General features: G+C 47.3%; 1 protein-coding gene across 1 annotated transcript in view; it reads left to right on the top strand.

Moving 5' to 3' along the window:
- PRADC1 (protease associated domain containing 1) overlaps positions 1–27,707 on the top strand; it is a 37,015-nt gene that overhangs the window by 1,725 nt on the left and 7,583 nt on the right. The window contains exon 2 of the mRNA XM_069745078.1: positions 7,685–7,785. Within this exon, the coding sequence (XP_069601179.1) occupies positions 7,685–7,785 (101 nt within the window). The remainder of the gene's footprint in view (positions 1–7,684; positions 7,786–27,707) is intronic.

The raw sequence follows: 27,707 nt of genomic DNA, 5'->3' as shown, positions 1-27,707 counted from the left end.
GAGTAGGTATTACAGGGGTGCAGTGTGGAGGAGCTGGTGCCCCCTCTGCTGGTCTGGAGTAGGTATTACAGGGGTGCAGTGTGGAGGTGCTGGTGCCCCCTCTGCTGGTCTGGAGTAGGTATTACAGGGGTGCAGTGTGGAGGAGGTGGTGCCCCCTCTGCTGGTCTGGAGTAGGTATTACAGGGGTACAGTGTGGAGGAGGTGGTGCCCCCTCTGCTGGTCTGGAGTAGGTATTACAGGGGTGTAGTGTGGAGGAGGTGGTGCCCCCTCTGCTGGTCTGGAGTAGGTATTACAGGGGTACAGTGTGGAGGAGCTGGTGCCCCCTCTGCTGGTCTGGAGTAGGTATTACAGGGGTGCAGTGTGGAGGAGGTGGTGCCCCCTCTGCTGGTCTGGAGTAGGTATTACAGGGGTGTAGTGTGGAGGTGCTGGTGCCCCTTCTGCTGGTCTGGAGTAGGTATTACAGGGGTGCAGTGTGGAGGTGCTGGTGCCTCCTCTGCTGGTCTGGAGTAGGTATTACAGGGGTGCAGTGTGGAGGTGCTGGTGCCCCCTCTGCTGGTCTGGAGTAGGTATTACAGGGGTGCAGTGTGGAGGAGGTGGTGCCCCCTCTGCTGGTCTGGAGTAGGTATTACAGGGGTACAGTGTGGAGGAGCTGGTGCCCCCTCTGCTGGTCTGGAGTAGGTATTACAGGGGTGCAGTGTGGAGGAGCTGGTGCCCCCTCTGCTGGTCTGGAGTAGGTATTACAGGGGTGCAGTGTGGAGGAGCTGGTGCCCCCTCTGCTGGTCTGGAGTAGGTATTACAGGGGTGCAGTGTGGAGGTGCCGGTGCCCCCTCTGCTGGTCTGGAGTAGGTATTACAGGGGTACAGTGTGGAGGAGCTGGTGCCCCCTCTGCTGGTCTGGAGTAGGTATTACAGGGGTACAGTGTGGAGGTACTGGTGCCCCCTCTGCTGGTCTGGAGTAGGTATTACAGGGGTACAGTGTGGAGGTACTGGTGCCCCCTCTGCTGGTCTGGAGTAGGTATTACAGGGGTGCAGTGTGGAGGAGGTGGTGCCCCCTCTGCTGGTCTGGAGTAGGTATTACAGGGGTACAGTGTGGAGGTACTGGTGCCCCCTCTGCTGGTCTGGAGTAGGTATTACAGGGGTGCAGTGTGGAGGAGGTGGTGCCCCCTCTGCTGGTCTGGAGTAGGTATTACAGGGGTGCAGTGTGGAGGTGCTGGTGCCCCCTCTGCTGGTCTGGAGTAGGTATTACAGGGGTGCAGTGTGGAGGTGCTGGTGCCTCCTCTGCTGGTCTGGAGTAGGTATTACAGGGGTACAGTGTGGAGGTGCTGGTGCCCCCTCTGCTGGTCTGGAGTAGGTATTACAGGGGTACAGTGTGGAGGTGCTGGTGCCCCCTCTGCTGGTCTGGAGTAGGTATTACAGGGGTGCAGTGTGGAGGAGGTGGTGCCCCCTCTGCTGGTCTGGAGTAGGTATTACAGGGGTGTAGTGTGGAGGTGCTGGTGCCCCCTCTGCTGGTCTGGAGTAGGTATTACAGGGGTGCAGTGTGGAGGTGCTGGTGCCCCCTCTGCTGGTCTGGAGTAGGTATTACAGGGGTGCAGTGTGGAGGAGGTGGTGCCCCCTCTGCTGGTCTGGAGTAGGTATTACAGGGGTACAGTGTGGAGGAGCTGGTGCCCCCTCTGCTGGTCTGGAGTAGGTATTACAGGGGTGTAGTGTGGAGGAGGTGGTGCCCCCTCTGCTGGTCTGGAGTAGGTATTACAGGGGTACAGTGTGGAGGAGCTGGTGCCCCCTCTGCTGGTCTGGAGTAGGTATTACAGGGGTGCAGTGTGGAGGAGCTGGTGCCCCCTCTGCTGGTCTGGAGTAGGTATTACAGGGGTGCAGTGTGGAGGAGGTGGTGCCCCCTCTGCTGGTCTGGAGTAGGTATTACAGGGGTGTAGTGTGGAGGTGCTGGTGCCCCTTCTGCTGGTCTGGAGTAGGTATTACAGGGGTGCAGTGTGGAGGTGCTGGTGCCTCCTCTGCTGGTCTGGAGTAGGTATTACAGGGGTGCAGTGTGGAGGTGCTGGTGCCCCCTCTGCTGGTCTGGAGTAGGTATTACAGGGGTGCAGTGTGGAGGTGCTGGTGCCCCCTCTGCTGGTCCCGAGTAGGTATTACAGGGGTGCAGTGTGGAGGTGCCGGTGCCCCCTCTGCTGGTCTGGAGTAGGTATTACAGGGGTACAGTGTGGAGGAGGTGGTGCCCCCTCTGCTGGTCTGGAGTAGGTATTACAGGGGTGCAGTGTGGAGGTGCTGGTGCCCCCTCTGCTGGTCTGGAGTAGGTATTACAGGGGTGCAGTGTGGAGGTGCTGGTGCCCCCTCTGCTGGTCCCGAGTAGGTATTACAGGGGTGCAGTGTGGAGGTGCCGGTGCCCCCTCTGCTGGTCTGGAGTAGGTATTACAGGGGTACAGTGTGGAGGAGGTGGTGCCCCCTCTGCTGGTCTGGAGTAGGTATTACAGGGGTGCAGTGTGGAGGTGCTGGTGCCCCCTCTGCTGGTCTGGAGTAGGTATTACAGGGGTGCAGTGTGGAGGAGCTGGTGCCCCCTCTGCTGGTCCGGAGTAGGTATTACAGGGGTGCAGTGTGGAGGAGGTGGTGCCCCCTCTGCTGGTCTGGAGTAGGTATTACAGGGGTGCAGTGTGGAGGAGCTGGTGCCCCCTCTGCTGGTCTGGAGTAGGTATTACAGGGGTACAGTGTGGAGGAGCTGGTGCCCCCTCTGCTGGTCTGGAGTAGGTATTACAGGGGTACAGTGTGGAGGAGCTGGTGCCCCCTCTGCTGGTCTGGAGTAGGTATTACAGGGGTACAGTGTGGAGGAGGTGGTGCCCCCTCTGCTGGTCTGGAGTAGGTATTACAGGGGTGCAGTGTGGAGGTGCCGGTGCCCCCTCTGCTGGTCTGGAGTAGGTATTACAGGGGTGCAGTGTGGAGGTGCCGGTGCCCCCTCTGCTGGTCTGGAGTAGGTATTACAGGGGTGCAGTGTGGAGGAGGTGGTGCCCCCTCTGCTGGTCTGGAGTAGGTATTACAGGGGTGCAGTGTGGAGGTGCTGGTGCCCCCTCTGCTGGTCTGGAGTAGGTATTACAGGGGTGCAGTGTGGAGGAGCTGGTGCCCCCTCTGCTGGTCTGGAGTAGGTATTACAGGGGTGCAGTGTGGAGGAGCTGGTGCCCCCTCTGCTGGTCTGGAGTAGGTATTACAGGGGTACAGTGTGGAGGAGCTGGTGCCCCCTCTGCTGGTCTGGAGTAGGTATTACAGGGGTACAGTGTGGAGGTGCTGGTGCCCCCTCTGCTGGTCTGGAGTAGGTATTACAGGGGTACAGTGTGGAGGAGGTGGTGCCCCCTCTGCTGGTCTGGAGTAGGTATTACAGGGGTGCAGTGTGGAGGTGCCGGTGCCCCCTCTGCTGGTCTGGAGTAGGTATTACAGGGGTACATTGTGGAGGAGCTGGTGCCCCCTCTGCTGGTCTGGAGTAGGTATTACAGGGGTACATTGTGGAGGAGCTGGTGCCCCCTCTGCTGGTCTGGAGTAGGTATTACAGGGGTGTAGTGTGGAGGAGCTGGTGCCCCCTCTGCTGGTCTGGAGTAGGTATTACAGGGGTGTAGTGTGGAGGAGCTGGTGCCCCCTCTGCTGGTCTGGAGTAGGTATTACAGGGGTGCAGTGTGGAGGAGCTGGTGCCCCCTCTGCTGGTCTGGAGTAGGTATTACAGGGGTGTAGTGTGGAGGAGCTGGTGCCCCCTCTGCTGGTCTGGAGTAGGTATTACAGAGGTACAGTGTGGAGGAGCTGGTGCCCCCTCTGCTGGTCTGGAGTAGGTATTACAGGGGTACAGTGTGGAGGAGCTGGTGCCCCCTCTGCTGGTCTGGAGTAGGTATTACAGGGGTACAGTGTGGAGGAGGTGGTGCCCCCTCTGCTGGTCTGGAGTAGGTATTACAGGGGTGCAGTGTGGAGGAGCTGGTGCCCCCTCTGCTGGTCTGGAGTAGGTATTACAGGGGTGCAGTGTGGAGGTGCTGGTGCCCCCTCTGCTGGTCTGGAGTAGGTATTACAGGGGTACAGTGTGGAGGTGCTGGTGCCCCCTCTGCTGGTCTGGAGTAGGTATTACAGGGGTGCAGTGTGGAGGTGCTGGTGCCCCCTCTGCTGGTCTGGAGTAGGTATTACAGGGGTGCAGTGTGGAGGTGCCGGTGCCCCCTCTGCTGGTCTGGAGTAGGTATTACAGGGGTACAGTGTGGAGGTGCTGGTGCCCCCTCTGCTGGTCTGGAGTAGGTATTACAGGGGTACAGTGTGGAGGAGCTGGTGCCCCCTCTGCTGGTCTGGAGTAGGTATTACAGGGGTACAGTGTGGAGGAGCTGGTGCCCCCTCTGCTGGTCTGGAGTAGGTATTACAGGGGTGCAGTGTGGAGGAGCTGGTGCCCCCTCTGCTGGTCTGGAGTAGGTATTACAGGGGTACAGTGTGGAGGAGCTGGTGCCCCCTCTGCTGGTCTGGAGTAGGTATTACAGGGGTGCAGTGTGGAGGTGCTGGTGCCCCCTCTGCTGGTCTGGAGTAGGTATTACAGGGGTGCAGTGTGGAGGAGGTGGTGCCCCCTCTGCTGGTCTGGAGTAGGTATTACAGGGGTGCAGTGTGGAGGTGCCGGTGCCCCCTCTGCTGGTCTGGAGTAGGTATTACAGGGGTACAGTGTGGAGGAGCTGGTGCCCCCTCTGCTGGTCTGGAGTAGGTATTACAGGGGTGCAGTGTGGAGGTGCTGGTGCCCCATCTGCTGGTCTGGAGTAGGTATTACAGGCGTACAGTGTGGAGGTGCCGGTGCCCCCTCTGCTGGTCTGGAGTAGGTATTACAGGGGTGCAGTGTGGAGGAGCTGGTGCCCCCTCTGCTGGTCTGGAGTAGGTATTACAGGGGTGCAGTGTGGAGGTGCTGGTGCCCCCTCTGCTGGTCTGGAGTAGGTATTACAGGGGTGCAGTGTGGAGGTGCCGGTGCCTCCTCTGCTGGTCTGGAGTAGGTATTACAGGGGTGCAGTGTGGAGGAGGTGGTGCCCCCTCTGCTGGTCTGGAGTAGGTATTACAGGGGTGCAGTGTGGAGGAGCTGGTGCCCCCTCTGCTGGTCTGGAGTAGGTATTACAGGGGTACAGTGTGGAGGAGCTGGTGCCCCCTCTGCTGGTCTGGAGTAGGTATTACAGGGGTACAGTGTGGAGGTGCTGGTGCCCCCTCTGCTGGTCTGGAGTAGGTATTACAGGGGTGCAGTGTGGAGGTGCTGGTGCCCCCTCTGCTGGTCTGGAGTAGGTATTACAGGGGTGCAGTGTGGAGGTGCTGGTGCCCCCTCTGCTGGTCTGGAGTAGGTATTACAGGGGTACAGTGTGGAGGTGCTGGTGCCCCCTCTGCTGGTCTGGAGTAGGTATTACAGGGGTACAGTGTGGAGGTGCTGGTGCCCCCTCTGCTGGTCTGGAGTAGGTATTACAGGGGTGCAGTGTGGAGGTGCTGGTGCCCCCTCTGCTGGTCTGGAGTAGGTATTACAGGGGTACAGTGTGGAGGTGCTGGTGCCCCCTCTGCTGGTCTGGAGTAGGTATTACAGGGGTGCAGTGTGGAGGTGCTGGTGCCCCCTCTGCTGATCTGGAGTAGGTATTACAGGGGTGCAGTGTGGAGGTGCTGGTGCCCCCTCTGCTGGTCTGGAGTAGGTATTACAGGGGTACAGTGTGGAGGTGCTGGTGCCCCCTCTGCTGGTCTGGAGTAGGTATTACAGGGGTGCAGTGTGGAGGAGCTGGTGCCCCCTCTGCTGGTCTGGAGTAGGTATTACAGGGGTACAGTGTGGAGGAGGTGGTGCCCCCTCTGCTGGTCTGGAGTAGGTATTACAGGGGTACAGTGTGGAGGTGCTGGTGCCCCCTCTGCTGGTCTGGAGTAGGTATTACAGGGGTGCAGTGTGGAGGTGCTGGTGCCCCCTCTGCTGGTCTGGAGTAGGTATTACAGGGGTACAGTGTGGAGGTGCTGGTGCCCCCTCTGCTGGTCTGGAGTAGGTATTACAGGGGTACAGTGTGGAGGAGGTGGTGCCCCCTCTGCTGGTCTGGAGTAGGTATTACAGGGGTACAGTGTGGAGGTGCTGGTGCCCCCTCTGCTGGTCTGGAGTAGGTATTACAGGGGTACAGTGTGGAGGAGCTGGTGCCCCCTCTGCTGGTCTGGAGTAGGTATTACAGGGGTACAGTGTGGAGGTGCTGGTGCCCCCTCTGCTGGTCTGGAGTAGGTATTACAGGGGTGCAGTGTGGAGGTGCTGGTGCCCCCTCTGCTGGTCTGGAGTAGGTATTACAGGGGTACAGTGTGGAGGTGCTGGTGCCCCCTCTGCTGGTCTGGAGTAGGTATTACAGGGGTACAGTGTGGAGGAGGTGGTGCCCCCTCTGCTGGTCTGGAGTAGGTATTACAGGGGTACAGTGTGGAGGTGCTGGTGCCCCCTCTGCTGGTCTGGAGTAGGTATTACAGGGGTACAGTGTGGAGGAGCTGGTGCCCCCTCTGCTGGTCTGGAGTAGGTATTACAGGGGTGCAGTGTGGAGGTGCCGGTGCCCCCTCTGCTGGTCTGGAGTAGGTATTACAGGGGTGCAGTGTGGAGGTGCCGGTGCCCCCTCTGCTGGTCTGGAGTAGGTATTACAGGGGTGCAGTGTGGAGGAGCTGGTGCCCCCTCTGCTGGTCTGGAGTAGGTATTACAGGGGTGCAGTGTGGAGGTGCCGGTGCCCCCTCTGCTGGTCTGGAGTAGGTATTACAGGGGTGCAGTGTGGAGGTGCTGGTGCCCCCTCTGCTGGTCTGGAGTAGGTATTACAGGGGTGCAGTGTGGAGGTGCTGGTGCCCCCTCTGCTGGTCCGGAGTAGGTATTACAGGGGTGCAGTGTGGAGGTGCCGGTGCCCCCTCTGCTGGTCTGGAGTAGGTATTACAGGGGTACAGTGTGGAGGAGCTGGTGCCCCCTCTGCTGGTCTGGAGTAGGTATTACAGGGGTGCAGTGTGGAGGTGCTGGTGCCTCCTCTGCTGGTCTGGAGTAGGTATTACAGGGGTGCAGTGTGGAGGAGCTGGTGCCCCCTCTGCTGGTCTGGAGTAGGTATTACAGGGGTGGAGGTGCCGGTGCCCCCTCTGCTGGTCTGGAGTAGGTATTACAGGGGTGCAGTGTGGAGGAGCTGGTGCCCCCTCTGCTGGTCTGGAGTAGGTATTACAGGGGTGCAGTGTGGAGGAGGTGGTGCCCCCTCTGCTGGTCTGGAGTAGGTATTACAGGGGTGTAGTGTGGAGATGCCGGTGCCCCCTCTGCTGGTCTGGAGTAGGTATTACAGGGGTGCAGTGTGGAGGTGCTGGTGCCCCCTCTGCTGGTCTGGAGTAGGTATTACAGGGGTGCAGTGTGGAGGAGCTGGTGCCCCCTCTGCTGGTCTGGAGTAGGTATTACAGGGGTGTAGTGTGGAGGAGCTGGTGCCCCCTCTGCTGGTCTGGAGTAGGTATTACAGGGGTACAGTGTGGAGGAGCTGGTGCCCCCTCTGCTGGTCTGGAGTAGGTATTACAGGGGTACAGTGTGGAGGAGCTGGTGCCCCCTCTGCTGGTCTGGAGTAGGTATTACAGGGGTACAGTGTGGAGGAGCTGGTGCCCCCTCTGCTGGTCTGGAGTAGGTATTACAGGGGTAAATCTTTGGGGGTGTTGATGAGGTCTCGGTTAATATTCGCCTTCCTCTCCCTCAGGCCTCCGGATCCAGGATTACTTGTATTTCCAGGTGCTGAGCCCGGGCGACATCCGCTACATCTTCACTGCCACCCCGGCCAAGGATTTTGGTGCAGCGTTTGTGAGTATTGATGTGCGGACACATGTAACCACTATACACGGCATGAGAGAAGGCGCAGGTTTTTAACCCCTTAATCCCATATGACGTACTATCCCGTCGAGGTGCCCTGGGACTTAATTCCCAGTGACGGGATAGTACGTCATATGCGATCGGCCGCGCTCACGGGGGGAGCGCGGCCGATCGCGGTCGGGTGTCAGCAGACTATCGCAGCTGACCTATGTGACAGGAGCGGTCACGGATCGCTCCCGGCACATTAACCCCCGGCACACCGCGATCAAACATGATCGCGATGTGACGGCGGTACAGGGAAGCATCGCGCAGGGAGGGGGCTCCCTGCGTGCTTCCCTGAGACGATCGGTACATGGTGATGTACTCACCGTGTACCAAGCGTCTTCTCCCTGCAGTCCCCGGATCCAAAATGGCCGCGGGGCTGCATCCGGGTCCTGCAGGGAGCACTTCCGGGTCGCCTGCAGGCACTTGGTAACGCTGCAGCGATGAATGAGATCGCCGATCTTACAGAGTGCTGTGCAAACTGTAAGATCGGCGATCTGTAATGTCCCCCCCTGGGACAAAGTAAAAAAGTAAAAAAAAAAATTTCCACATGTGTAAAAAAAAAAAAAAAAAAAAAAAAAAAAAAATTACTAAATAAATAAATAAAAAAAATATTATTCCCATAAATACATTTCTTTATCTAAAAAAAACAAACAAACAATAAATGTACACATATTTAGTATCGCCGCGTCCGTAACGACCCGACCTATAAAACTGGCCCACTAGTTAACCCCTTCAGTGAACACCGTAAGAAAAGAAAAAAAAAAGAGCCAAAAAACAACGCTTTATTATCATACCGCCGAACAAAAAGTGGAATAACACGCGATCAAAATATAAATAACCATGGTACCGCTGAAAGCGTCATCTTGTCCCGCAAAAAACGAGCCACCACAAAGCATAATAAGCAAAAAAATAAAAGTTATAGTCCTGAGAATAAAGCGATGCCAAAATAATTATTTTTTCTATAAAATAGCTTTTATCGTATAAAAGCGCCAAAACATAAAAAATGATATAAATGAGGTATCGCTGTAATCGTACTAACCCGAAGAATAAAACTGCTTTATCAATTTTACCAAACGCGGAACGGTATAAACGCCTCCTCCAAAAGAAATTCATGAATAGCTGGTTTTTGCTAATTCTGCCTCACAAAAATCGGAATAAAAAGTGATCAAAAAATGTCACGTGTCCGAAAATGTTACCAATAAAAACGTCAACTCGTCCCGCAAAAAACAAGACCTCACATGACTCTGTGGACTCAAATATGGAAAAATTATAGCTCTCAAAATGTGGAGACGCAAAAACTTTTTTGCTATAAAAAAAGCGTATTTTAGTGTGTGACGGCTGCCAATCGTAAAAATCCGATATAAAAAACCCGCTATAAAAGTAAATCAAACCCCCCTTCATCACCCCCTTAGTTAGGGAAAAATAATAAAATTAAAAATGTATTTATTTCCATTTTCCTATCAGGGCTAGGGTTGGGGTTGGGGTTGGGGTTGGCTAGGGTTGGGGTTGGGGCTAGGGTTGGGGTTGGGGCTAGGGTTGGGGCTAGGGTTAGGGTTGGGGCTAGGGTTGGGGCTAGGGTTGGGGCTAGGGTTGGGGCTAGGGTTGGGGCTAGGGTTGGGGCTAGGGTTAGGGTTGGGGCTACAGTTAGGGTTGGGACTAAAGTTAGGGTTTGGATTACATTTACGGTTGGGAATAGGGTTGGGATTAGGGTTAGGGGTGTGTCAGGGTTAGAGGTGTGGTTAGGGTTACTGTTGGGATTAGGGTTAGGAGTGTGTTTAGATTAGGGTTTCAGTTATAATTGGGGGTTTCCACTGTTTAGGCACATCAGGGGCTCTCCAAACGCGACATGGTGTCCGATCTCAATTCCAGCCAATTCTGAGTTGAAAAAGTAAAACAGTGCTCCTTCCCTTCCGAGCTCTCCCGTGTGCCCAAACAGGAGTTTACCCCAATATATGGGGTATCAGCGTACTCAGGACAAATAGGACAACAACTTTTGGGGTCCAAGTTCTCTTGTTATCCTTGGGAAAATAAAAATGTGGGGGGCTAAAAATCATTTTTGTGGGAAAAATAAGATTTTTTTTTTTATTTTCACGGCTCTGCGTTATAAACTGTAGTGAAAAACTTGGGGGTTCAAAGTTCTCACAACACATCTAGATAAGTTCCTTGGGGGGTCTAGTTTCCAATATGGGGTCACTTGTGGGGGGTTTCTACTGTTTGGGTATATTAGGGGCTCTGCAAATGCAACGTGACGCCTGCAGACCAATCCATCTAAGTCTGTATTCCAAATGGCACTCCTTCCCTTCCGAGCTCTCCCATGCGCCCAAACAGTGCTTCCCCCCCACATATGGGGTATCAGCGTACTCAGGACAAATTGGACAACAACTTTTGCGGTCCAATTTATCCTGTTACCCTTGTGAAAATACAAAACTGGGGACTAAAAAATCATTTTTGTGAAAAAAAAAAAAAGAATTTTTATTTTCACGGCTCTGCGTTATAAACTGTAGTGAAACACTTGGGGGCTCAAAGCTCTCAAAACACATCTAGATAAGTTCCTTATGGGGTCTACTTTCCAAAATGGTGTCACTTTTGGGTGGTTTCAATGTTTAGGCACATTAAGGGCTCTCCAAACGCAACATGGTGTCCAATCTCAATTCCAGTCAATTTTGCATTGAAAAGTCAAATGGCACTCCTTCCCTTCCGAGCTCTGCCATGCGCCCAAACAGTGGTTTACCCCCACAAATGGAGTATCAGCGTACTCAGGACAAATTGTATAACAACTTTTGGGGTCCAATTTCTTCTCTTACCCTTGGGAAAATAAAAAATTGGGGGCGGAAAGGTAATTTTTGTGAAAAAATATGATTTTTTACTCGGACTCCCATGACAGCACGACAGAGAGAGGGGATCCGCCCATTAGGAACAGGAAACCTACAGATACAAAAGGGCGGTACCTCTCCCTTGCCTCAGTTGGTTTCCTGTTCCTGAGGGGACGGGTGCCTACAGACGAAGGAGCCCAGGCCGGCCGGCCGATTACGGTAGCGGGGGGGTCTCCTACCTCGGCCGGTGCGGAGATCCCTGGAGACACCACGGTGGTCCTTGCTGGATTACACGTCAGTGGTGTTCGCAGCAGGGAGCGGAGTCCGGAGGATTTCCTGCATCCATCAGTGTCGGCGCAGGTAAGTATTCCCATTGGTGGTGCAGCGGTGCGGCATGGCTGCGGGTGCCGGGCTCCGATGTGTGGGCGAGCTCCGGAGCGCTGCCGATCCATCCCCGGCGTCCTGCACCGCTCTCAGCGTGTGCTGGAGCGTTTCCGGGTGCGGTGACGTGGGGGGGCGGAGTCTGGTAGCCGCTTCCGGGTCGCCGGGCGTCTGTGCATGCGCGGGGTTCCAAGATGGCGGCGCCCATCGCATCTGAGCGCCGGTTCATCATTCAGCCCTCTGCCCTCCTGGCTGTGTCCAGGAACCAATAGGGATAGCGCTGGCCTATCTGCTGACCGGATCCAAGGGGGATATAAGCAGGTCACAATTTCAGAACCATGCTTTTGGTCGTAATCCGTCATGGAGAGTGGTGGTGAGCAGCAGCAGCTGTCAGACGAGATGCGTCAGAAGCCCAAAAAGGATAGAGGCGACCAACCTAGTCGGAAAAGCTCATCCGAACAGGGATCCAGAGCTTCGTCTAGGAAAGAACCCCCTCGGATTCCGGTATTTGACTTGGGCGCACGGGTAAGTGATCTACGTGAAAGTTCACTCTGTGACGCGGGGCCCTTATACTTTATCTTTCCAGGGGAAGAAAAGTACGGAAAAATCCAAGCATAAGGAGTGTGCCCTCTGTGGAGTCCCCTTACCCGACTCCTGTACTAAAAAGTTATGTGCCCCCTGTATACAACAGACGGTGAGGTCTACAGGAGTGGTTGGGTGGAAGTGACCTTAGGTCAGATAGTAGTTATCACCTACAGGTCCTTCTCAAAAAATTAGCATATAGTGTTAAATTTCATTATTTACCATAATGTAATGATTACAATTAAACTTTCATATATTATAGATTCATTATCCACCAACTGAAATTTGTCAGGTCTTTTATTGTTTTAATACTGATGATTTTGGCATACAACTCCTGATAACCCAAAAAACCTGTCTCAATAAATTAGCATATTTCACCCATCCAATCAAATAAAAGTGTTTTTTTAATAACAAACAAAAAAACCATCAAATAATAATGTTCAGTTATGCACTCAATACTTTATTCGGGAATCCTTTGGCAGAAATGACTGCTTCAATGCGGCGTGGCATGGAGGCAATCAGCCTGTGACACTGCTGAGATGTTATGGAGGCCCAGGATGCTTCAATAGCGGCCTTAAGCTCATCCAGAGTGTTGGGTCTTGCGTCTCTCAACTTTCTCTTCACAATATCCCACAGATTCTCTATGGGGTTCAGGTCAGGAGAGTTGGCAGGCCAATCGAGCACAGTAATACCATGGTCAGTAAACCATTTACCAGTGGTTTTGGCACTGTGAGCAGGTGCCAGGTCGTGCTGAAAAATGAAATCTTCATCTCCATAAAGCATTTCAGCCGATGGAAGCATGAAGTGCTCCAAAATCTCCTGATAGCTAGCTGCATTGACCCTGCCCTTGATGAAACACAGTGGACCAACACCAGCAGCTGACATGGCACCCCACACCATCACTGACTGTGGGTACTTGACACTGGACTTCAGGCATTTTGGCATTTCCTTCTCCCCAGTCTTCCTCCAGACTCTGGCACCTTGATTTCCGAATGACATGCAAAATTTGCTTTCATCAGAAAAAATTACTTGGGACCACTTAGCAACAGTCCAGTGCTGCTTCTCTGTAGCTCAAAAGTGGCTTTACCTGGGGAATGCGGCACCTGTAGCCCATTTCCTGCACACGCCTGTGCACGGTGGCTCTGGATGTTTCCACACCAGACTCAGTCCACTGCTTCCTCAGGTTCCCCAAGGTCTGGAATCGGTCCTTCTCCACAATCTTCCTCAGGGTCCGGTCTCCTCTTCTCGTTGTACAGCGTTTTCTGCCACATTGTTTCCTTCCAACAGACTTACCATTGAGGTGCCTTGATACAGCACTCTGGGAACAGCCTATTTGTTGAGAAATTTCTTTCTGGGTCTTACCCTCTTGCTTGAGGGTGTCAATGATGGCCTTCTTGACATCTGTCAGGTCGCTAGTCTTACCCATGATGGGGGTTTTGAGTAATGAACCCGGCAGGGAGTTTATAAAAGCCTCAGGTATCTTTTGCATGTGTTTAGAGTTAATTAGTTGATTCAGAAGATTAGGGTAATAGGTCGTTTAGAGAACCTTTTCTTGATATGCTAATTTATTGAGACAGGTTTTTTGGGTTATCAGGAGTTGTATGCCAAAATCATCAGTATTAAAACAATAAAAGACCTGACAAATTTAAGTTGGTGGATAATGAATCTATAATATATGAAAGTTTAATTGTAATCATTACATTATGGTAAATAATGAAATGTAACACTATATGCTAATTTTTTGAGAAGGACCTGTATATTGTCCTCCCCCAGGTAGCAGAAGAGTCCGTGAGTACGGCAAATTTAAAAGAAATGATCCGGCTGGAAGTAAGGGAGTCATTACGATCCCTATCCCAAGTGGAAGGCCCGAAGCATAGGACCCCTGTGGACTCTAATTCATCAGAAGAGGAAAGAGAAGAAAATATTTATCTCTCTAGTCCTTTCTCCTCTTCATCAGATGAAGAGTCTGGATGATTTTGTCTACCCTTAGATAAGATTGACAAGGTAGTCAAATCAGTTAGGGGCACGATGGGTATAGAGGAACCCAAATCACAGCCCTCCAAACAAGAGTTAATGTTTAGTGGGTTAGATCGTAAGATCTAGGTCTTTTCCGGTAAATGAGAAGATCAAAGAATTGATACTCCGTGAATGGAAAAAACCTGAAAAAAAGGGGGCCTTACCGCCAGCTTTAAAACAAAGGTATCCCTTTGATGATCCGGTGGTGGAGACATGGGATAAAGCTCCGAGGTTGGACGCGGCCGTAGCAAAGGCGTCAAAGAAAGCCTCATTACCCTTTGAGGATATGGGGTCCCTCAAAGATCCCCTAGACAGAAAGGCGGATATCTTTCTTAAAGGTACCTGGGAGATGGCGGCTGGATCCCTCAGACCAGCAGTGGCCATAACATGCACAGCCAGATCATTAATGGTCTGGCTAGATCAATTAGAGTCTCAGCTGAAGGATGGCGCATCCAGAGATTCTATTTTGAAAGCGCTTCCGACAATTCAGAATGCTGCAGCCTTCCTATCGGACGCATCTGTGGACTCTGTCAGAATGGCGGCCAGAGCGGAAGGTCTATCTAACGCGGCTCGCAGGGCCCTATGGTTAAAGTGCTGGTCAGGGGACATCCAGTCCAGAACTAAGCTCTGCGCCATTCCGTGCGAGGGACAGTATCTCTTCGGTCCAATGCTGGACGAGTTACTGGAAAAGGCAAGCGATGATAAAAAGAAGTTCCCAAGTCTGTACTCGGCATCCTACCGCCGACCCTTCAGTCGAAGAAGATTTGGTCGTGGGAAGAAACGCGGGTCCTCTCCCACTAGAGAGAGTTTCAGATGGGAAGACAGACGCGGTAGAGGTACGGGATATATGTTTCGCCGTTCCTCAAAGGATCAGAAAAAACCAGACCAATGACTAGCAATCCCTGTGGGGGGCAGACTGTCAGCCTTCTCCTCAGCGTGGCTTGACATAACGAACAGTAGATGGGTCAGAGGCATTGTTACTGAAGGTCTTAAGCTGGACTTCAATCATTGGCCTCGGGATAAATTCAAATTAACCCCTTATCGTTCCTCCCCCCTGGAGCAAGCAGCCCTAGAGGCTGAAGTCATGAACTTATGCGCCAAGAATATATTGGTGGAAATTCCAGATTCAGAAAAAGGAAGGGGATTTTATTCTCCGCTTTTTCTGATCAAAAAGCCAGATGGATCGTTTAGAACGATCATTAATCTAAAGCGTCTTAATGAATTCCTGGTTAATGAATCCTTCAAAATGGAAACGGTTAATTCAGCAATAAAAATGTTGTTTAATCACTGTTTCATGGTAGTTGTAGATCTTAAAGACGCATACTATCATGTTCCAATACATGAAGATTTCCAAAAATTCCTGAGAGTAGCGGTGTCAATGGAGGGTAGCATTCACCATTTCCAGTTCAGAGCGCTCCCCTTTGGCTTATCAGCAGCTCCTAGAGTATTCACAAAGCTAGTGGCTGAGGTTATGGCGCACTTGCGAGAGTCCAACATCCTGATCATTCTCTACTTGGATGATTTCTTTATAGTAGGGAGCTCAGCAGACCATTGCCGTTCTCAGCTAGAAACAGCCACATCCAGACTGGAGCGTCTGGGGTGGATCATAAATTATGAGAAATCCCGTTTACAGCCTCCAAAAATACAAAGATTCTTAGGACTATCATTAAACTCAGAAACACAACAATGTTGTCTTCCACTCGACAAATCTTTACATATTCAGCAACAGGTGTCTAAGGCAATTGACAAACCATCCATGACCCTTAGACAGGCTATGTCACTATTGGGTTCCTTAACTTCCTGCATTCCCGCTGTCCGTTGGGCCCAATTCCACACCAGACCATTACAAGCTGAGGTGCTGGTTAATGACAAAATCTTACAGGGGTCCCTGCAGAGTCAGGTTACTTTAGGTCCAAAAGCACTCACATCTCTTAAGTGGTGGCTAGTCAGTGAAAACTTATCGGCGGGGGTTCCCTGGATGTCTCAGGTAACACGTGTGGTAACTACTGATGCTAGCCCTGCGGGTTGGGGAGCACACATGGATGACATGATGGTTCAGGGTCTATGGCCCCCTTCCCTAATATCAGCCTCCTCCAACCAGAAAGAATTAATGGCAGTAGAGCTTTCAGTGAAAAAATTCCTCTCATATCTGCAGGGTCATCATGTCAAGATCCTATCGGACAACCGGGTGACGGTCGCGTACATAAATCATCAGGGTGGAACTCATTCCGAGTCACTGATGAGAGTGGCGGATCGTCTGTTCCAGACAGCGGAAAATCATTTCTTATCCTTAACCGCTCTACACATAAGAGGAAAAGAAAATGTCAAAGCGGACTTTCTAAGCCGCGACACCTTGAGGCAAGGGGAGTGGTCCCTAAACAATCGCGTGTTCGATCAGATTGTCCACAAATGGGGACATCCAGATGTAGATCTATTTGCTACCAGGGACAACCGGAAGACAACAAAATTCTGTTCCCTAAATCCCAGGGAAAATCCTCTAGCCGTAGACGCTTTCCTGATCAATTGGGATTTTCAGCTGGCATACGCATTTCCTCCACTAGGCCTATTACCCTTGGTAGTCAGGAAGATAAGGGAAGATCGAGCCAGGGTTATATTGATTGCCCCATTCTGGGCCAGAAGGGCCTGGTTCACTTGGCTCAGGATCATGTCAGTGGAGGATCCCTGGGTACTTCCGGAGATTCCGGATTTGCTCTACCAGGGGCCGATCAGTCATCCGCAAGTAAAGAACCTTCATTTAACGGCATGGACTTTGAAAGGGCGTTACTAAAAAGCAAAGGGTTCTCCCCGAGTTTGATTGAAACCCTTATGAAAAGTAGGAAGCAGATAACCACAACAATCTACGCTAGAACCTGGCGAAAGTTTCTGGCCTCTTCTGATTTCAATTTAGAAGAAGGAATACCTGTAAAACAAATTTTAGAATTCCTGCAAAAAGGCTTAGAACTAGGTCTATCCACTAGTACTCTAAAGGTACAGGTCTCGGCCCTAGGGGCTCTATTCTCCTGTAACATTGCCAATAATTACTGGATCTCAAGGTTCATTAAGGCATCCAGTAGATCTAGACCCATTCAGAAAGATAGATCTATGCCTTGGGATCTCAACTTAGTCCTATCAGCATTGACTAAAGAGCCATTTGAACCTTTGCAAACAGCTTCAATTAAGGCCCTATCCCTTAAGACAGCTTTTCTGGTAGCAATTATATCTGCCCGTAGAGTAGGAGATATACAAGCTCACTCCAGGGTATCCCCTTATACAGAGTTTCTACCAGACAGAGTAATCCTCAGACCGGACCCGGCCTATTTACCAAAAGTATCATCACGGTTTCACAGGTCACAAGAGATAATCTTACCATCCTTCCTCCCTAATCCTGCTAACCCTAAGGAAGAACTACTCCATACATTAGACGTTAGGAGATGCCTGCTAGAATACATCTCTGTTACCGACACATGGAAGAAAGATGATGCATTATTTTTATCTTTCCAAAACCCTAGAAAGGGACTTAGGGTATCAAAGTACACACTAGCAAAGTGGATTAGGGAGGCTATCTCTTTGGCTTATACTGCAGGTGGGGGTCCGGCTCCGCAGAATCTGAGGGCGCATTCCACCAGGGCCATGGCTACATCCTGGGCGGAAAAGTCTGGAGTATCAATAGACCAGATATGTAAGGCGGCCACATGGTCATCCCCGTCCACCTTATTTAAGCACTATAGGTTGGATTTGGGGGCTTCCTCTGATCTCACTTTCGGGTTAAGGGTGCTACAGGCCATAGTCCCTCCCTAAGGAAGCTTACATCTCTGTAATTCTCTCTGTCGTGCTGTCATGGGAGTCCGAGTAAAGCATTAAGCTACTTACTGGTAGCGGCGTTTCTCGGAGGCCCATGACAGCACCCTTAGTTCCCTCCCTATTCACTGGGGGTTGCACTTCCTATAGATGTATATATCTCACTCAGGATACCAGTTCCAAATATATAGCTGGAAATTTGTATATAATCTGTATATAATTGTATGTAGTGTATATTTTTTGTGCCACTAACCGCGGTAGTCCTCTCAAGACTCTGAAATACAACTGAGGCAAGGGAGAGGTACCGCCCTTTTGTATCTGTAGGTTTCCTGTTCCTAATGGGCGGATCCCCTCTCTCTGTCGTGCTGTCATGGGCCTCCGAGAAACGCCGCTACCAGTAAGTAGCTTAATGCTTTATTTTTACGGTTCTACATTATAAACTTCTGTGAAGCACTTGGTGGGTCAAAGTGCTCACCACACATCTAGATAAGTTCCTTAAGGGGTCTACTTTCCAAAATGGTGTCACTTGTGGGGGGTTTCAATGTTTAGGCACATCAGGGGCTCTCCAAACGCAACATGGCGTCCCATCTCAATTCCAGTCAATTTTGCATTGAAAAGTCAAATGGCGCTCCTTTCCTTCCGAGCTCTGCCATGCGCCCAAACAGTGGTTTACCCCAACATATGGGGTATCAACGTACTCAGGACAAATTGTACAACAACTTTTAGGATCCATTTTCTCCTGTTACCCTTGGTAAAATAAAACAAATTGGAGATGAAATAAATTTTGTGTGAAAAAAAGTTAAATGTTCATTTTTATTTAAACATTCCAAAAATTCCTGTAAAACACCTGAAGGGTTAATAAACTTCTTGAATGTGGTTTTGAGCACCTTGAGGGGTGTAGTTTTTAGAATGGTGTCACACTTGGGCATTTTCTATCATATAGACCCCTCAAAATAACTTCAAATGAGATGTGGTCCCTAAAAAAAAAATGGTGTTGCAAAAATGAGAAATTGCTGGTCAACTTTTAACCCTTATAACTCCCTAACAAAAAAAAATTTTGGTTCCAAAATTGTGCTGATGTAAAGTAGACATGTGGGAAATGTTACTTATTAACTATTTTTTTGTGACATATCTCTGTGATTTAAGGGTATAAAAATTCAAAGTTGGAAAATTGCAAAATTTTCAAAATTTTTGCCAAATTTCCGTTTTTTTCACAAATAAACGCAAGTTATATCGAATAAATTTTACCACTAACATGAAGTACAATATGTCCCGAGAAAACAATGTCAGAATCGCCAAGATCCGTTGAAGCGTTCCAGAGTTATAACCTCATAAAGGGACAGTGGTCAGAATTGTAAAAATTGGCCCGGTCATTAACGTGCAAACCACCCTCGGGGCTTAAGGGGTTAAAGGGACACACTCCCCGTCCATGTTATCCTTCTCTTACTGCGGGCCGGCTCCAGGTTTTCATGGGCCCCATACCACGATGCAGGATGCACCGATACAGCAGAGAAACATAGGGATAGTACGTTACATGAGTGATATCTATAGCTCAGAAACCGCACAGTATAGTCCTCCATACAGTATTATGGGCTCCACACAGAATAATGAGCCCTACATATTGCTCAATACAGAACAAGCCCCATATATTGCTCAATACATCATTATGGACACCACATAGTCCTCCATACAGTATTATGAGCCCCATATATTGCTCCATACAGAATGAGCCCCATATATTGCTCCATACAGTATAATGAGCCCCATATATTGCTCCATACAGAATGAGACCCATATATTGCTCCATACAGTATGATGAGCCCCATATATTGCTCCATACAGAATAATGAGCCCCATATATTGCTCCATACAGTATAATGAGCCCCATATATTGCTCCATACAGAATGAGACCCATATATTGATCCATACAGAATGAGCCCCATATGTTGCTCCATACAGAATGAGCCCCATATATTGCTCCATACAGAATGAGCCCCATATATTGCTCCATACAGAATGAGCCCCATATATTGCTCCATACAGAATGAGCCCCATATATTTCTCCATACAGTATGAGCCCATATATTGTACCATACAGAATGAGCCCCATATATTGCTCTATACAGAATGAGCCCCATATATTGCTCCATACAGTATAATGAGCCCCATATATTGCTCCATACCGAATGAGCCCCATATATTGCTCCATACAGTATAATGACCCCATATATTGCTCCATACCGAATGAGCCCCATATATTGCTCCATACAGTATAATGAGCCTATACGTTGCTCCATATAGTATAATGAGCTCATATATTGTTCCATACAGAATAATAAGCCCCATATATTGTTCCATACAGAATGTGCCCTATATATTGCTACATAAGGAATAATGAGCCCCATATATTGCTCCGTATATAATGAGCCCCATATATTGCTCCGTATATAATGAGCCCCATATATTGCTCCATACAGAATGAGCCCCATATATTGCTCCATACAGAATGAGCCCCACATATTGCTCCATACAGTATAATGAGCCCCCCTATATTGCTCCATACAGTATAATGCGCCCCATATATTGCTCCATACAGAATGAGCCCCATATATTGCTATTGCTCCATACAGAATGAGCCCCATATATTGCTCCATACAGAATGAGCCCCACATATTGTTCCATACAGAATAATGAGCCCCCCTATATTGCTCCATACAGTATAATGCACCCCATATATTGCTCCATACAGAATAATGAGCCCCATATATTGTTCCATACAGAATAATGCGCCCCATATATTGCTCCATACAGAATGAGCCCCATATATTGCTATTGCTCCATACAGAATGAGCCCCATATATTGTTCCATACAGAATAATGAGCCCCCCTATATTGCTCCATACAGTATAATGCACCCCATATATTTCTCCATACAGTATAATGAGCCCCATATATTGCTCCATACAGAATAATAAGCCCCATATATTGCTCTATACAGTATAATGAGCCCCATATATTGCTCCATACAGAATAATGAGCCCCATATATTGCTCCATACAGAATAATGAGCCCCATATATTGCTCCATACAGAATAATGAGCCCCATATATTGCTCCATACAGAATAATGAGCCCCATATATTGCTCCATACAGAATAATGAGCCCCATATATTGCTCCATACAGAATAATAAGCCCCATATATTGCTCCATACAGAATGAGCCCCATATATTGCTCCATACAGAATGAGCCCCATATATTGCTCCATACAGAATAATGGGCCCCATATATTACTTCATACAGTATGAGACCCATATATTGCTCCATACAGAATAATGAGCCCCATATATTGCTCCATACAGTATAATGAGCCCCATATATTGCTCCATACAGAATGAGCCCCATATATTGCTCCATACAGTATAATGAGCCCCATATATTGCTCTATACAGAATAATGAGCCCCATATATTGCTCCATACAGAATAATGGGTCCCATATATTGCTCTATATAGAATGAGCCCCATATATTGCTCTATACAGAATAATGAGCCCCATATATTGCTCCATACAGAATGGGCCCAATATATTGCTCTATACAGTATGAGACCCATATATTGCTCCATACAGAATGAGCCCCATATATTGCTCCATACAGAATAATGAGCCCCATATATTGCTCCATACAGTATAATGAACCCCATATATTGCTCCATACAGTATAATGAGCCCCATATATTGCTCCATACAGAATAATAAGCCCCATATATTGCTCCATACAGAATAATGAGCCCCATATATTGCTCCATACAGAATAATAAGCCTCATATAATGCTCCATACAGAATAATGAGCCCCATATATTGCTCCATACAGAATAATGAGCCCCATATATTGCTTCATACAGAATAATAAGCCTCATATATTGCTCCATACAGAATAATGAGCTCCATATATTGCTCCATACAGAATAATGAGCCCCATATATTGCTTCATATTGGGCACCGGTGCTCAGGAAGGATATAATGGAACTAGAGAGAGTACAAAGGAGGGCAACAAAATTAATAAAGGGGATGGGAGAACTACAATACCCAGATAGATTAGCGAAATTAGGATTATTTAGTCTAGAAAAAAGACGACTGAGGGGCGATCTAATAACCATGTATAAGTATATAAGGGGACAATACAAATATCTCGCTGAGGATCTGTTTATACCAAGGAAGGTGACGGGCACAAGGGGGCATTCTTTGCGTCTGGAGGAGAGAAGGTTTTTCCACCAACATAGAAGAGGATTCTTTACTGTTAGGGCAGTGAGAATCTGGAATTGCTTGCCTGAGGAGGTGGTGATGGCGAACTCAGTCGAGGGGTTCAAGAGAGGCCTGGATGTCTTCCTGGAGCAGAACAATATTGTATCATACAATTATTAGGTTCTGTAGAAGGACGTAGATCTGGGTATTTATTATAATGGAATATAGGCTGAACTGGATGGACAAATGTCTTTTTTCGGCCTTACTAACTATGTTACTATGTTCATACAGAATAATGAGCCCCATATATTGCTTCATACAGAATAATGAGCCCCATATATTGCTCCATACAGAATAATGAGCCCCATATATTGCTTCATACAGAATAATGAGCTCCATATATTGCTCCATACAGTATAATGAGCCCCATATAATGCTACATACAGAATGAGCCCCATATATTGCTCTATACAGAATAATGAGCCCCATATATTGCTCCATACAGTATAATGAGCCCCATATATTGCTCCATACAGAATAATGAGCCCCATATATTGCTTCATACAGAATAATGAGCCCCATATATTGCTCCATACATTGCTCCATACAGAATAATGAGCCGCATATATTGCTCCATACAGAATAATGAGCCGCATATATTGCTCCATACAGAATAATGAGCCGCATATATTGATCTATACGGAATAATGAGCCCCATATAATCCTCCATACACAAAGAGCCCCATATAGTGCCCCATGCTGAAAAATGGACCCCATATAATGCTACATACAGAACGAGCCCCATATATTGCTCTATACAGAATAATGAGCCCCATATATTGCTCCATACAGTATAATGAGCCCCATATATTGCTCCATACAGAATAATGAGCCCCATATATTGCTCCATACAGAATAATGAGCCCCATATATTGCTCTATACAGAATAATGAGCCCCATATATTGCTCCATACAGAATAATGAGCCCCATATATTGCTCCATACAGAATAATGAGCCCCATACATTGCTCCATACAGAATAATGGGCCCCATATATTGCTTCAATTGTAAATTGCTGCTGAATATGTTGGCGCTATATAAATACAAATTATTATTATTCATACAGAATGAGCCCCATATAATGCTCTATACAGAATGAGCCCCATTTTTTCTGCCATACAAAGTGAGCCCCATATATTGCTCCATACAGTATCATGGGCCCCATATATTGCTCCATACAGAATAATGAGCCCCATATATTGCTCCATACAGAATAATGAGCCCCATATATTGCTCCATACAGAATGATGAGCCCCATATATTACTCTATACAGTATAATGAGCCCCATATATTGCTCCATATAGAATGAGCCCCATATATTGCTCCATACAGAATGAGCCCCATATATTGCTCCATACAGAATAATGAGCCTCATATATTGCTCCATACAGTGTGATGAGCCCCATATATTGCTCCATATAGAATAATGAGCCCCATATATTGCTCCATACAGAATGAGCCCCATATATTGCTCCATACAGTATGATGAGCCCCATATATTGCTCCATACAGTATGTTGATCCCCATATATTGTTCCATACAGAATAATAAGCCCCATATATTGCTCCATACAGAATAATGAGCGCCATATATTGCTCCATACTGAATAATGAGCCCCATATATTGCTCCATACAGAATAATAAGCCCCATATATTGCTCCACACAGAATAATGAGCACCATATATTGCTCCATACAGAATAATGAGCGCCATATATTGTTCCATACTGAATGAGCCCCATATATTGCTCCATACAGAATAATGAGCCCCATATATTGCTCCATACTGAATAATGAGCCCCATATATTGCTCCATACAGAATAATGAGCCCCATATATTGCTCCATGCAGAATAATAAGCCCCATATATTGCTCCATATAGAATAATGAGCCCCATATATTGCTCCATACAGAATAATGAGCCTCATATATTGCTCCATACAGTATGATGAGCCCCATATATTGCTCCATATAGAATGAGCCCCATATATTGTTCCATACAGAATAATAAGCCCCATATATTGCTCCATACAGAATAATGAGCCCCATATATTGCTCCATACAGAATAATAAGCCCCATATATTGCTCCATATAGAATAATGAGCCCCATATATTGCTCCATACAGAATAATGAGCCCCATATATTGCTCCATACAGTATGATGAGCCCCATATATTGCTCCATATAGAATAATGAGCCCCATATATTGTTCCATACAGAATAATAAGCCCCATATATTGCTCCATACAGAATAATGAGCCCCATATATTGCTCCATACAGAATAATGAGCGCCATATATTGCTCCATACAGAATAATGAGCCCCATATATTGCTCTATATAGAATAATGAGCCCCATATATTGCTCCATACAGAATAATGAGCCCCATATATTGCTCCATACAGTATGATGAGCCCCATATATTGCTCCATATAGAATAATGAGCCCCATATATTGCTCCATACAGAATAATGAGCCCCATATATTGCTCCATACAGAATAATAAGCCCCATATATTGCTCCATATAGAATAATGAGCCCCATATATTGCTCCATACAGAATAATGAGCCCCATATATTGCTCCATACAGTATGATGAGCCCCATATATTGCTCCATATAGAATAATGAGCCCCATATATTGTTCCATACAGAATAATAAGCCCCATATATTGCTCCATACAGAATAATAAGCCCCATATATTGCTCCATACAGTATGATGAGCCCCATATATTGCTCCATATAGAATGAGCCCCATATATTGTTCCATACAGAATAATAAGCCCCATATATTGCTCCATACAGTATGATGAGCCCCATATATTGCTCCATATAGAATGAGCCCCATATATTGTTCCATACAGAATAATAAGCCCCATATATTGCTCCATACAGAATAATGAGCCTCATATATTGCTCCATACAGTATGATGAGCCCCATATATTGCTCCATATAGAATGAGCCCCATATATTGTTCCATACAGAATAATAAGCCCCATATATTGCTCCATACAGAATAATGAGCCCCATATATTTCTCTATACAGAATAATAAGCCCCATATATTGCTCCATACAGAATAATGAGCCTCATATATTGCTCCATACAGAATAATGAGCGCCATATATTGCTCCATACAGAATAATAAGCCCCATATATTGCTCTATATAGAATAATGAGCCCCATATATTGCTCCATACAGTATGATGAGCCCCATATATTGCTCCATATAGAATGAGCCCCATATATTGTTCCATACAGAATAATAAGCCCCATATATTGCTCCATACAGAATAATGAGCCCCATATATTGCTCCATACAGAATAATAAGCCCCATATATTGCTCCATATAGAATAATGAGCCCCATATATTGCTCCATACAGAATAATGAGCCCCATATATTGCTCCATATAGAATAATGAGCCCCATATATTGTTCCATACAGAATAATGAGCCCCATATATTGCTCCATACAGAATGAGCGCCAAATATTGCTCCATACAGAATAATGAGCCCCATATATTGCTCTATATAGAATAATGAGCCCCATATATTGCTCCATACAGAATAATGAGCCCCATATATTGCTCCATACAGTATGATGAGCCCCATATATTGCTCCATATAGAATAATGAGCCCCATATATTGTTCCATACAGAATAATGAGCCCCATATATTGCTCCATACAGAATAATGAGCCCCATATATTGCTCCATACAGAATAATGAGCCCCATATATTGCTCCATACAGAATAATAAGCCCCATATATTGCTCCATATAGAATAATGAGCCCCATATATTGCTCCATACAGAATAATGAGCCCCATATATTGCTCCATACAGTATGATGAGCCCCATATATTGCTCCATATAGAATGAGCCCCATATATTGTTCCATACAGAATAATAAGCCCCATATATTGCTCCATACAGAATAATAAGCTCCATATATTGCTCCATACAGAATAATGAGCCCCATATATTGCTCCATACAGAATGAGCCCCATATATTGCTCCATACAGAATAATGAGCCCCATATATTGCTCCATACAGAATAATAAGCCTCATATATTGCTCCATACAGAATGAGCCCCATATATTGCTCCATACAGAATAATGAGCGCCATATATTGCTCCATACAGAATAATGAGCCTCATATATTGCTCCATACAGTATGATGAGCCCCATATATTGCTCCATACAGAATGAGCCCCATATATTGCTCCATACAGAATAATGAGCCCCATATATTGCTCCATACAGTATGATGAGCCCCATATATTGCTCCATATAGAATAATGAGCCCCATATATTGCTCCATACAGAATAATGAGCGCCATATATTGCTCCATACAGAATAATGAGCGCCATATATTGCTCCATACAGAATAATGAGCCCCATATATTGCTCCATACAGTATGATGAGCCCCATATATTGCTCCATACAGAATAATGAGCCTCATATATTGCTCCATACAGTATGATGAGCCCCATATATTGCTCCATACAGAATGAGCCCCATATATTGCTCCATACAGAATAATGAGCGCCATATATTGCTCCATACAGAATAATGAGCCTCATATATTGCTCCATACAGTATGATGAGCCCCATATATTGCTCCATACAGAATGAGCCCCATATATTGCTCCATACAGAATAATGAGCCCCATATATTGCTCCATACAGTATGATGAGCCCCATATATTGCTCCATATAGAATAATGAGCCCCATATATTGCTCCATACAGAATAATGAGCGCCATATATTGCTCCATACAGAATAATGAGCGCCATATATTGCTCCATACAGAATAATGAGCCCCATATATTGCTCCATACAGTATGATGAGCCCCATATATTGCTCCATACAGAATGAGCCTCATATATTGCTCCATACAGTATGATGAGCCCCATATATTGCTCCATACAGAATGAGCCCCATATATTGCTCCATACAGAATAATGAGCCCCATATATTGTTCCATACAGAATAATGAGCCCCATATATTGTTCCATACAGAATAATGAGCCCCAGATATTGCTCCATATAGAATAATGAGCCCCATATATTGCTCCATACAGAATAATGAGCCCCATATATTGCTCCATACAGTATGATGAGCCCCATATATTGCTCCATATAGAATAATGAGCCCCATATATTGTTCCATACAGAATAATAAGCCCCATATATTGCTCCATACAGAATAATGAGCCCCATATATTGCTCCATACAGTATGATGAGCCCCATATATTGCTCCATATAGAATAATGAGCCCCATATATTGTTCCATACAGAATAATGAGCCCCATATATTGTTCCATACAGAATAATGAGCCCCATATATTGCTCCATACAGAATAATGAGCCCCATATATTGCTCCATACAGAATGAGCCCCATATATTGCTCCATACAGAATAATGAGCGCCATATATTGCTCCATACAGAATAATGAGCCCCATATATTGCTCTATACAGAATGAGTGCCATATATTGCTCCATACAGAATAATGAGCGCCATATATTGCTCCATACAGAATAATGAGCCTCATATATTGCTCCATACAGTATGATGAGCCCCATATATTGCTCCATACAGAATGAGCCCCATATATTGCTCCATACAGAATAATGAGCCCCATATATTGCTCCATACAGCATAATGAGCCCCATATATTGCTCCATACAGAATAATGAGCCCCATATATTGCTCTATACAGAATGAGTCCCATAAATCGCTCCATACAGAATAATGAGCCCCATATATTGCTCCATACAGCATAATGAGCCCCATATATTGCTCCATACAGAATAATGAGCCCCATATATTGCTCCATACAGCATAATGAGCCCCATATATTGCTCCATACAGAATAATGAGCCCCATATATTGCTCTATACAGAATGAGTCCCATAAATCGCTCCAAACATTTAAAAAAAAGAAACTCCTTCCCTC

The sequence above is a fragment of the Ranitomeya imitator genome, chromosome 1 (assembly GCF_032444005.1).
Source record: "Ranitomeya imitator isolate aRanImi1 chromosome 1, aRanImi1.pri, whole genome shotgun sequence".
NCBI lineage: Eukaryota > Metazoa > Chordata > Amphibia > Anura > Dendrobatidae > Ranitomeya > Ranitomeya imitator.
The sequence above is the reverse complement of the archived record's forward strand: the minus strand, read 5'-3'. Positions and strand labels throughout refer to the sequence as shown.